At 36.3% G+C, this 12745-nt stretch overlaps 1 protein-coding gene across 2 annotated transcripts in view; it reads right to left on the bottom strand.

Annotated features, from left to right (window-relative positions):
• LOC105477182 (tudor domain containing 7) overlaps positions 1 to 12745 on the bottom strand; it is an 81720-nt gene that overhangs the window by 48516 nt on the left and 20459 nt on the right. For both annotated transcript variants that reach the window (XM_011733564.2, XM_011733565.2), the window contains 2 exons: positions 8529 to 8602; positions 5969 to 6186 (listed from right to left, as the gene is read on the bottom strand). In XM_011733564.2, the coding sequence (XP_011731866.1) occupies positions 5969 to 6186; positions 8529 to 8602 (292 nt within the window). The remainder of the gene's footprint in view (positions 1 to 5968; positions 6187 to 8528; positions 8603 to 12745) is intronic.

Below are 12745 nucleotides of genomic sequence, written 5' to 3'. Positions count from 1 at the left end.
TGCTATCTCCAGGTAGACAGTGTTGGTATTAAATTAGAGGGCACCCAGCTGGTGTCCGCTGCTTGGTTTGTGGGAAAAACGCCCACACTTGGTCACAGAAGCCTTCTGTGTTGATTGTTGTGGTATAAAAGCAGAGGAAAAACATGGTTTGAGTGTTTTTCCAAAACAGGCCCAAAAACTTAAAATATGAATTTCTTCAGGAGTCTGTTTGTTCAGACAAATGAAAGTCTTCATCCTACATGCCTAGAAACTTGCTTCTTCTTAACTCTAAGGGTCTTTCTTTCTTTCTAGTTTTACCTGTGCTGTAAACTTAAAAGTTCTTGAAGCCAAACTCCTTTGAGTCTATGAAGGCTTACCTGCTAATTCTTTAGCATGGGCCTCTGAGGTAAGCTTACTCTTTCTTCTGAAATTAGAATATTCTTTAGGGTTCTATAACAGAATTGGTATTGTCCAATTAAATCAAGCTTTCCAAAGCATTTGTATGGGCACAGTTTTGTTTCCACAGGGTAGTAGTCCTTTTTGTTGAAGCTTTACATTAAGTTCTAAATTTCATTTTATATGGTCACCACCCCATACAAACCTGAGAGTACAACAAAATCACATTTACCTAGAGACCTGCTTTCTAGCACTTCAAGCATTAATAATGGTTATGAGCTCAAAACAAACCAAAAACAAAGAAAAACAAAACAAAAAATAATCCCATTTTAAAACTTGACTTCAGTAGTGAATAAAAGATCCCTGAGTGCCTAGCAACAACTAAAACATCGAAGTCACTGCCCAGAAGCTTGCACCCTATGATCAGCCAGTTCACAGAAAGGTTGACCAGCTGATGACTTAAGAAGTGGCCTTTTTATGCTAAAGCTGACGAGTGCTGGAAAAGTCAGACAACTGAGAAAAGAGATAGGGAAATGATCCCCAATGGCATCACTGTGTCACAATGCAGATGCACTGATCAGGACAGATATGAAGCATGTAAGGGCAGCCGGTGTGGTGTACCTTGTATGCAGGAGCTAAACCCATTCAATCCACTGTTCCCTATCACTTACAACCACAACCATCTCTGCCAGAATGTACTGAGGCTAGTGATGATAAGTCCAAGATATTCAGAAATGGTTACAGTTTTTCAGTCAATTCTCTTTGAGAAAGTTAAGGTTTTGTAACATATTCCACAAAGACTTAATCAAAGGTAAAGGTAAAAAGATCCTTGTAGAGGGTAACCCTTGACTGCTGACAAACCATCTACTCAGAGAAACTCTTCTCCGCCATCGTAGATGAGTCATTTAATAGACTCTATGTACTTCAAGGTCAACACTTCCACTTACTCCCACCCCTTTAACTAGGAAAGACCTTTCACCAATGCTGTCTTTAGACACACATTGCAATTATTTATATTAGGATAAATTTCAAGTCATCTTCCTTTAGCATGGCCTGAGGGTAGGCCTCTTGCTCATGTTCCTTCAGGAAGATAATGGAGTCTTCTCCTAGTTGAACATGTGCAGAACTTTTTGGAATTGCTACTGGCCAGTGGCTGTGGCTTTCAATGTGCATTGGACACGTTCCTTGCTCTCATTATTCCTTGCTCTCATTACCTCTGGCAGGAGTTGGGGCAGGTGCAGGGAGGGTAGGGGGACTGGAATCCATTCATGGACTGTTAAAACATCAGGAACTCTCTTTGGCTTGGCGTTTATTTTGACTTCATTTCCTCCACTGCTCTTTATTTCTTTTCAAGTTAAAGTTTTGTGTTTCCCTCCTTAGCTTTCCCTCTGTTTGTATTCAGCTCCTTTGTAGAGCTTGCTGAGCATGTCTCTGATTGAGCAGTGGGTTTTGGCCTGCTTTAGGCTGGGGTACCTCTCAAAAATTAACAGCAGTTGCCTTTTACTAAACACCTATTATGTTTCTGATACCACATTCATAGCTGCTTTATATATTTTATCTAATTCTCACAACCACCCTATGACATGGGTAGAATTAGTGACATTTTAGAGCAGGTTGTGGTGCTGAGAGGATGGTCTATATGCTGAAAGGTATACAGCTAAGAAATGACAAGGTAAAAATCTACCTCAAAGCCCAAACTCCTTCTGGTGTACTATGGGGCCTTATGGGTAGTTTCTGTTTCAAGTTCCAGAACAGCAACTTCTCATTATTCCTCAACTTCGTTACTCTGATTTTACAACAGTGCTATTTTATCTTTTTTCTACTCAGATGTTCACTGAATTTAAATGTAAAAATTGTTCCAATCATGTGTTCATTACATATTTCTTTTCACTGGTGAAAAAATGGAAAATAAGTTAGATTCCACTTAAAAAATATTATGATTATACTTCCAAGTCTTCAGTTTACCTCTTCACTTCTGCTTCTGCTGGCATTGCTATTTAGAATATATTCAACACATACAGTATATTCAATACCATTAAGCCTGAGGATATTGATTGTTGTTTATGTTCCAGTTCCTTAGAAATCCAAGTTGTGTGTTTTTACCCCAGAAGTTCCAGGCTTTTTAAAAAGGCAATTCATTTTACATGGGCTAAAAGGTGCTTTATTATGTCATACAACTAATTACCATAATTAAAGTTAAGTTAGATTCCTGAACATCCCAAAATATAAAAACATCTCTATGTAAGTGACAGAAATTCTTGCCTCCTTTGATATTAGAGAAACTGCTATACTGATGCAACTCAGAATTTTAAGAATTTTTAAGAGTCTGCAGGATTAGATACGAAATAACTTAAAGCTCAGTGATTTCTAACGAATAGGATAATGATATATAATAAAAACAGATTAAGAGTAAAACATCCTTGTAGAAGCTATGAATAATTAGTGCAATTAGGCAATTTTTCCTCATTCATAACATTTTATGTTCTATAATTTTGTTGTTCACAAAATGTTATGTTTTAGAATTAAGGCTTGGTTTGCCTCCAGCCCAACTTAGAATAGCTACCTGCTGGTTGCCTATCAGTAGGTCTTGGGGCTACTGACAGAAATTCTCCTTAGCTGAGTGCATCTAGTTCTGCCCACCAGTGAGCCCCTCAGCTCTCTAACAGCTTCAGGCAAGACGTGGGAGAAAGATATTGTGGCTAATGTAAGAATGGAGAGGTTTCTTTATCAGTTTCAGAGAGTAGAAATTTTCAACAAAATCTCTGGTGTTCAGCAGTCATTCTTGCAAGATTTGGAATTTAAGACAGGTCTCATGCTGTCACCCAGGCTGGAGTGCAGCGGTGCCATCATAGCTCTGCAACCTTGAATTTCTGGGCTCCAGCAATCTTCCCACCTCAGCCTCCTGAGTAGATGGAACTACAAGCATGCATCACCATACCCAGCTAATTTTTTTAAATTTATTTTTTGTAGAGACAGAGCCTTGATATGTTGCCCAGGCTGGTCTCAAACTTCTCACCTCAAGCAATTCTCCTGCCTTGACCTCCCAAAGTGCTGGGATTACAGGCATGAGCCAATGTGCCCGACCAAGTTTTGTAATTTTTCTAGAAATCAAAGTTAGCCAGAGGCCATGGATCCTGGGTGACCTCAAGGCTGAGACCTGCTGTTTCCACCAAACGATGACTCAGTAAAGTGACCTGGCCTCTGCTTGCCTCATCAGCTTCTTCATGAGCAACTATCTTCTTACTGAATTTCTTTCAGCTTCCTGAAAATACTATGCTTTTCTATCCCAGGGCTTTGGTGCAATCTGTTTCTTTTGTCTGAGGTGCTTTTCTCCTCCCTCTTTACCTAACTCACACTAACCCATCTGTCAGGTTTCAGTTTAACAGCCACCTCCTCTGGAAGCTTTACTTGACTCATCAGACTATGCAGAGTTTCCTGTTTAGACATTCCCTCAGCATCCTATACTTCTCCTTCATAACCATTGAAGGCTTATCATTATTTGTTCAATGTTTATTTTCCCCACTGGACAGAAAGTTCCATAAGGGCAAGGACCATGTCTGTCTTGTTTACTGTTTTATCCCTAACACCCAGGTCAGTGGCTAGCACACAGAAGCATTTTATAAATACTAGTCAAATACAACAGTTAAACAAGAGCACTATTAACAAGACCACTGCTCTAGGACAGCCAAGAGGTGTTGCTGTCCTCCTAGGACCCAATGGGAACTCTTAGAGTGCAGTGTCCTTGATCTGTAGGCTTACTGTCTTGGAATCTTTGCCTTTTCAAGACAGCTTCTGCACAATTTCCACTTCCCTCACAAGTTGTCTAGGAATACCTTGGAGCTGGCTCATCATTGTGAGTAACTCTGTGTTCTCCCTAGCTTTGAAAACTCTCAGTACACATTTCACTACTGGACAGACCCAAAAGGTTAAGGACAACAGGTTCAAAGCATCCTTCCACCTGCATCAAAATGTTTTCCAATATCCATGTGAAGTGGCTTACAGCATACTAATTAGAACCTCCCTGAAGATAAAATTTAAAAGCTGCTATTTGGTTCCTAAAGCTGATGCTGTGCATTCTGATATTCAAATGGAAATTCCTGTAAGTAGTACTCTGGGTGGTAGAACGATGGGTGATTTTTATTTCTTTTATAACTTTATTTTTCAATCTTTTAATATAGAATATTTTATATGATTGGAGGAAAAAACGCTTAAAAAAATGCACTGCACTTAGATTTCTCCTTCAGTTACATGACAAGCCATGCAGAGAGACAAGCCATATAGAGAGATACCCATTACCAACTTCTGTCTTATCCTAAACTTTGTGCACTGCCTTGAGACTATCTAAACTTGCTTGTAGTAACATCTGTCCTAGGCATGGTATCAGTGTTTCTGCTTTGTAGCAAGGTGAAAAAAAGGAGTTATAAGAGGGAAAATAACCGTTGTGTAAGTGTTTAAAGTTGTTTAAAAACAACCATGGTTTAACTGTCTAAAACTGTTTAACGACAGTCTGTTAAAAAATATTCAGAGGTTAAACAGTTTTGAAAGGTATCAATAGACATCAATATGATTAGTGTTTTCTGGCATCCCACTTCACTAAGCAAATTACCATAACCTAATACTTGGTATTGATTACATCTGAACAAAGGTAATAGACACAGTATATAGATAGGAAAGTTATATTGTGTTTCTGCTTCTGACCCTCATTGCTTGGATGGAATATAGTGATACACTGCCCAATAGGCTTGGGGGCCAAAATATATGTTAAAGAAATAAAAGCCCTCTACCAAAGCATACATAATCCTCATGCATATTTAATTCTACAAGCCTAGAAGCATCGAGTAGCTGTTAATGTGACCATTTAAAACAGTTATATTTTAAATATATTTTATGTAAGAAAAAACATTAAGAAACATCTAAAAGTTAGTTATTTTGGTGTAAGAATCCAGCTGTCTCTATCTCTGGCTGAACGAATATCTTTAATAAACTATGCTGATCCATAATCTTATAGTCACAGTAGGAATAGAAATGGAAATTGATAAACCATTTTTAATTTTTTCTTTTTTCTAATTTCCAATTTTCTCTCTAAAGATGGCTTGTAAAAATTTTAATGTAAACACTATATAATTTCAAAATAAAAATTAAGAACTCTATATATAATTAGTCAAAATAACTAAAATTTGCTCAGCTAAAAGCCTTTAAAAATGCTCAAGAGTAAGCAAATAAAATTTGAGGCTAATAAAACAATTCTTCCCAATAAGTACAGGTTATTAAAATGGCAAAGTTATCAGTGTTTACTGGTAACAGTTCAATCATTATAAAATGATTTACATATTATCACATATTAAATGCATTTTAAAAATGACATAAAACAAAATACATAAAAATAGCAATTACAACGTAGGCGAGCCTTCAACTTTGACATACTTCTATAAATAAGAACTGACATACGTTAATCTTAAGAGTTAAAGATTAATGAGGTAACATATGTAAAGTGCTTTGTGTTCCGGGGATAAAAGTGATATGACTAATAACTCAAGATCTCAAAGCTGGGCAGGGAGGAGGTATCAGAAGGGAGGAATAAGGAAAAACGTACCGTGCAAATATGAGGCCAGTGTTCAAACTGTTGTAAAATTCCTTGATTAAGGTCTTCTTTATATAACTCTTTGTAAAAATGTGGAAGCTTAGATATCCAAATGCCATTGTTATGCTTGTTTAGTATTTCCTTTATGCGGTTTTGAACCTCATCCATTTTATAAGTGTAAGAGGCAGGAGGCGTGACATTGGGTTTTTCAACAGTCTGATTTAAATTATCTTTAAATTAAAAAAATAATAGAATTAACCAAAATGCTTAACATTTTAGATTATCCCCATTACTTAATATTTGCATCTTCAGGTTTTGCTATAGTGTGGGCTTGTGGTAGCCAAAGGACTTAGAAGGGAGCAGGATTAGGCAGAGCAGCACCATGACAACCTCATTCTAAGTTTTAACCCTGAAATAACCAGCAGTGTTTCTTGTGGGTCAAGAAACACCCAAAGAAGGAACCTAGTCCCTTTATTTTGCAAGGATGCTTCATAGTTTAAACATCAAGATGATCTTGCTATGTAAAGAATAATCAAATTATTTAACCAACTGTTTTCTACCTGCTGAGGAAGATTACATTTTATATATTAGTTTACAGGCAATACTGAATTTAAAGCTATATTCCACAGAACATAGGAATAATGCCTTAACAGATCAAATAACTTTTTGATCTTATACAAGTTTTGTAGAAGATTAAAAACTGCCTGAGTTTGAATATTATGATCAATATGCACCTTTATTAATGGAAAACAAATAATTTAGCAATACACAAAAGTTAAAAAATTGATCCATCTACAATAATCATCATCCAAGCCTCAGTTTATAAATATAAATAAAAGGTTTGAAACCCACAGATAACTTTTATTTCCCCAATATCAATCATTTCTCTTTCATAAGTGTGTATTTATAAAGTTTTGCCTTTATAGCTCTTTTACATTTCATTTTTACTTAAAACTTAGAATGTGAGAGTTAATATCCCCAGACAATAAAGAAATCTGAGTGTTTACTATAGCTGACAGTCCTGGAATTTTAAGAACTATGAAATTTATTCCAAATCTCTAGGAAATTACACTGAGATATAGATCTGAGTATATTAAATATTACCATCTACATGCAAAATATGTGCATATTTTAACCAGATAGTATCTCTGCTGGGATTCAGTAATTTTTATTTTAATTTGCAGGTAGAGACAGTGTGATTTGGGGATGCTGCCTCTGAGAATGCCAGGAAGCCCAGAGTGAGCTATTCCTTGAAGACACTTGGATGCTGACTCTGCTCTTCCACCAAAGGGCAAGATCTGGCCTTGCTAAGTCTTAGATTGGCACACAGAAAAGAAGGCTCCAGGATATCCACATATATTTCCTATTAAGGGTATAGCTAATTTATTTAAGTTCTTCCCAAATAATGATATAAAAGGACTTGGAAGGAGGAAAAGATTAAGTTTCTCATAACTGGCCAGACCCTCCCATAATGAGAGTGTGTCAGCAGCTGCCCCACAGTTGTGTCTGCAAACGCACTTGCTCTGTGGGGCCACTGGGGCCATCTAAGTCCCTGCACCTTTTGTTAAACAAATTAAAGTAGTAATGGAGGTGTCCATCATGTAGGAGAGGTTGTGTACACATGTGTGCATATCAGCTCTGCCGGGTGAACTGCAATCCTCCTGAAGTAAGTCCTCTTGTTTCTGTAGAAATAGTTTATACTAATTTAAGCTTCTAAAAGGATATTCAACTTTACCATGTAGTCATGTTTCAGAAAATGCCTATGTAAAAATAATTCATGTAAACAAAAATATTGTTCAATTAATTTCCATTAAGAAATACTGGAGATGTGTTATTATAAAAAAAAAAAAGGATTTCAACTAAGTAAGAATCACACTTAAACCAGCAAATAATGTAAAATCACACTTACATTTCACACACCATAAGCACTGATACGAAAACACTGTCTCCCTGGGTGGGTCTATGAGCAGGGGATTTACACATTGGTTGGAGAAGAAAAGATAACTAGTGGTTGCATTTCTAACCTTCAGATTCTTTGACTTATACTATGTCTCCTATTGTTTTCTTAACAGCCCGCCTGTATTCTATAACCCAAAGAATTATTTATATTCATATTTAGATGATTAGTGGTAACTGCACACAGTTTAGGGTGCTAGCTTTTAAGTGGTGGAGTATGTGAAACTCTTTTATAAATTTAAGTACCATATTTATGCACTTTTGATCTACAGCAGATGTTTCCTTTATGTGAGGTCTCAGCCTCCAAAGTCTCAGGGGTGCACCCCCTAAGAGGTGACAGGGTAAGGGACACAAGCATCTTTGCAGGCCACACATGGAGGTGACACAGAGTAGGGCTGGGGCAAGGAAGGCCTCAAGTCAGTATAATAATGATATCTTTGGGAGGCACCATTTTCTCTTAAGATCACTGCGATTCATGATGTAAAGAAATTAGGAAAAAGGGGAGGAAAGATATATTCCAAACAGCAGAAGGTGAGAGCAAATGTCAAAAGCCACCACCAGATGTTTCTTGGCTCCAGAAGCCAATACGTATCTCAAAAATGTTTAGAAAACATACCACTCATTTCCTTAGTAGAGGTTCTTGAGAGATGAATCTGCAAAGGTGGCTGAAGGGACGCCTTTGGGCTAAACCTAAGGTATTAAAAAAAAAAATTGGTAAAATAAATGTAAATAGCAAAGTCTAAACCAAGTTTTAAACTCTATACTTTTCATTTAAAGTCTTAGTGGCATTTAACAGCAAAACAAGTCATTAAAATAATTTAAAATCAGAAAAAATAAAAATAAAACCTGGCATCATCTTTCATGTTTCATATTCACTCAGAGAAAAGTATGTTAAAAGCTAAATTTAAACTAGGTCTTTGAAAGCCTCTTTCAAAACTTGGATGTCAGAATTCCAATTAATCACTTATAAAAAACTGGTAAAACAGAATAAAGAAGACCATGCAAAAATAAACAGTTGGAAACAAAGAACATTTTGGAATATAACCAAAAAATGAAGGACTTGCATCACCAGATATTGAAATGCATTATGAAGTTACACTTAAATGAGCTGTACAGATACATAAAATGGTAGAGAACTTAGAAACATGCAATTTGCATTATATCTTGGAACATAATGAAAGTGGCATTTCAAAACAGACAGGTGAGGGACTGGTCAAATAACTATTTGAAAAAAATAAACAGATCCCTACCTCATACCCTCACTAAAAATACATTTTATATAAATTGTACTGGATATATGTAGGAAGATTTTTCCAAATATGAAGACAAAAAAATAAATCACACACACACCATTTATATTCATGTCTGTTTCCCACACTAGACTCTAAGTGTCTTAATTGTTTGTGTTCTCAAGTGCCTGGGGCAGTGCTTGATACATGCAAGGCAAATGAATATTATAAGAATGACTGAATGAATAAATGACTACAACCTGCCCAGCAGTGGGTACGGGACTATAGTGGGTGATAGTGACACAGTACACATAGCTGCCAGTTTTTGAATAGTATGGAACAGTCTAAAAATTAGATCAATTCCTTGAAATGAAGCACATTTTCTTATAGTATTTTAATTCTAAAAGAAATGATTAGATTCTAGGCTACCAATAAAAGCTTACTTGGTATATGCAATTATAAGACCATCCTATTTGTGTATTAAATATATCTGTGTAATAGCAGAAGATGCTAAAAACATTTCCAACTCCTACTTTTGCAGAACTGGTAGGGAGACAGTACTACTTCCCGCGCACCAGCCCAAAACATGTAAACTGGAAGCTTCCCCTGCTTTAAGTAAGCATTGAAGGCTCCAGTAGAAGGTAGAGGGATATGAGCAAAGAGTGGGAGTACATAGAAACTATGGAAGGGACTGCTATGGTTCAATCATCACCAGGTCTACCGGAAAGGAAAGAAAAAAAGTGTATATAGCAAAAGGAAGCTCTTCAAAGGAAATTGCTGGGATGCATGAAAAACAAACATAATAAAATAAGATGACAGAGGTCTAAGCAGTTTTATAACACTAAGAATAAAATATATTGTTTCTTAAAGGACAAAGAGTTAGACTGGTCCAGAAAAAACCTTCCAAATCTAAACATATGTTGTTTATTAGAGACATATTTCTAGTCCATAAATATTTAAGACATACTATGTGCCAGACATTGTGTCAGACAGTAACTGTCAATGATCAGCAAGATAAACATACAGTATGAGACTATACAGTATAGTTGAGAAATGGACCATGGTAAGCAGCTACTGAGATACCCTCAAAGATTCTTCCCTCCAGGTATTCACAGCCTTGTGTAATTCCTTCTCCTTGAGTAATCTGCTTCTAATCAATAGAAGACTTCAAGGCTGAAGGGATCACAAATAACTAGATTACAAAAGATTGTAGTTTCAACTTTGCTAGTATAATCTCTCCTTTGTGGCTTTGATGAAGCAAATGGCCATGCTGGGAAGAACCATGTGGCAAGAAACCGAAGATGACCTTTGGCTAACAGCCACCTAGGGACTAATGAACAACCCAGAAGGAAGTGCATTGTGCCAATAACCATGTGAGTAGGATTGAAAGCAGATTCGTCTTTAATTGAGCCTTCAGGTAAGACCCCAGCCATGGCTGACACCTTGACAGCAGCCTCATGAGAGACCCTGAAGCAGAAGACCCAGGTTGACCATGTCTTCCTTCCTGACCCACAGAAACTATGAGGTAAGAAAATATGTCTTGTTGTAAGCTAATAACTTTGTGGTAATCTGTTATACAGCAATAGATAATTAATGCATTGACAAAATCTAAGAACAAAGTCTACTAAGTGTTATGATAAGGGCAGTAGGTGTAATAAAAGCACACAATGGAACTAATAAACCAAATTAGAAGATAGAGGTGGAAGTAGAGAGTAAAGGTTATTAGCACTTATTATGAAGTTATAATAATGTGAATACCTTGGTACTGCAGAATAGAGAGGTAATCAATTATTCTGAATGGCAAGTCCAGGAACTGAATCATATGTTTATAAGGTCTTAGTACTGGTAAAGATAGAATTACAAACCAGCAGAGAAAGAAAGGATTGTGTAATAACTGATACAGGACATCTGGCTAACAATAAAAAAGGATTACAACTCTCACACTATACAATAAAATAAATTCTGGATGAATTAAAGACTAAAATGTAAAAAAAATGAAGCCACAATTACAAAAGAAAACAGAAGACGTTTTACATAATATTGGGAGGAAATGCTTTTCTAAGCATAATACCTAAAAGTAGAAGCCACATAGTAAAAGACTGATAGCTGTAAGCATGCAACATTTTAAAGTTTTTGTACACAAAAAATACAATAATTAAACGAACTGAGAGAATACTGTCAAGATACCACAAAGGGCCAACTTCCTTAATTTATAAACCACTTTTAGATGTTAAAAGAAAAGAGCCAACAGAAAAATTACGCAAAAGACAAAGACATGTAATTCACATAAGACCTATAATGGACTAACAAATACTATGACAAAAATGTAACTTCCTTAAGAATCAAAATCAAGGAAATAAAAATTAAAACATAGACTTTTTTTCACTTTTCAAAGTAGCAAAGCAAAAAACAGATGCCCAAAGTTGGCAGGCATACAAGAAAATAATCACTCTCATACTCTTCTAGAAGAAAACAAATTATTATAATCTGTTTAGAGCATAATTTAATAGGAGCCTTAATATGTATACCCTCTTACCCACACATTTTATCTCTATTAATTTATTCTACAGGAAACTAGCCACGCCAGCTTTCTAGAACTTTTCAATTTGTTAACAGGCATGAGTTCTTAACTGGAACTCTTGAGAACGAGCTTTGGGGGCTCATGAATCTACTGGTATGAGATGAGGTATGCATATGTATATGTACATGTGTGAATTTTTCTGGGAAGACCATTAATAGCTTTCATCAGCTTTTCAAGAGGTTTGGTGACCTCAAAAAGTGTAAGTGCCCTTCATAACAGGTTTAACTGCTTTTTACTACATTAATATTTCATAAGTAGATATAAATGTTTTTGCTATTGTTCCAGTTTGATATTTTGATTTTATAACTACAAATGTTACCCATAACATCTGCCACTGGGTGGTATTTAGATTTCTCTTAAAAGGTATCTTTCAAATTGTACTATGTGCTTTAAAAAAGACTTGATTAAAATGTTTTACAACATCTCAAGCAGTCTTTAATGAAAATATGTGGCTTTTTTTTTTTTAAGAGACAAGGTCTTACTCTGTTACCCAGGCTTGAGTGTAGTGGTGTGATTATAACTCATTGTACCCTGGAACTCTCAGGTTCAAGTGATCTTCCCATCTCAATCTCTCAAGCATCTGAGACTACAGGTGCACACCACTATGTCCAGGTAATTTTTTTTTTTTTTTAAGTAGAGATGAGGTCTCACCATGTTGCCCAGGCTGTTCTTGTACTCATGGGTTCAAGTGATCCTCCTGCCTCAGCCTCCTAAAGTGTTGGAATTACAGGCAGGAGCCATGGTGCCCGGCCTGCTGTCAATTTGAAAACTTTGTATTCTGAAATACCTATAAATTCATGGGAAATTTCAAAAAGTGTACTTAGAGGTCCCATGTACCCTTCACTGTTTCCCCTAATAGTAAAATCTTGCATAGTATATATCAAAACCAGAATACTGGCAATGGTACAATTCAGAGATTATTCAGATTTCCAGTTGCATATGGATGTGTGTGTGTAGTTCTGTGCAATTTACCACATGTACGGATTCAGGTGCCCACCAGTACAATCAACACACAGAACCATC

Source organism: Macaca nemestrina, chromosome 14, assembly GCF_043159975.1.
Source record: "Macaca nemestrina isolate mMacNem1 chromosome 14, mMacNem.hap1, whole genome shotgun sequence".
Classification (NCBI taxonomy): domain Eukaryota; kingdom Metazoa; phylum Chordata; class Mammalia; order Primates; family Cercopithecidae; genus Macaca; species Macaca nemestrina.
This window is presented reverse-complemented; position numbering and strand designations above follow the sequence as displayed.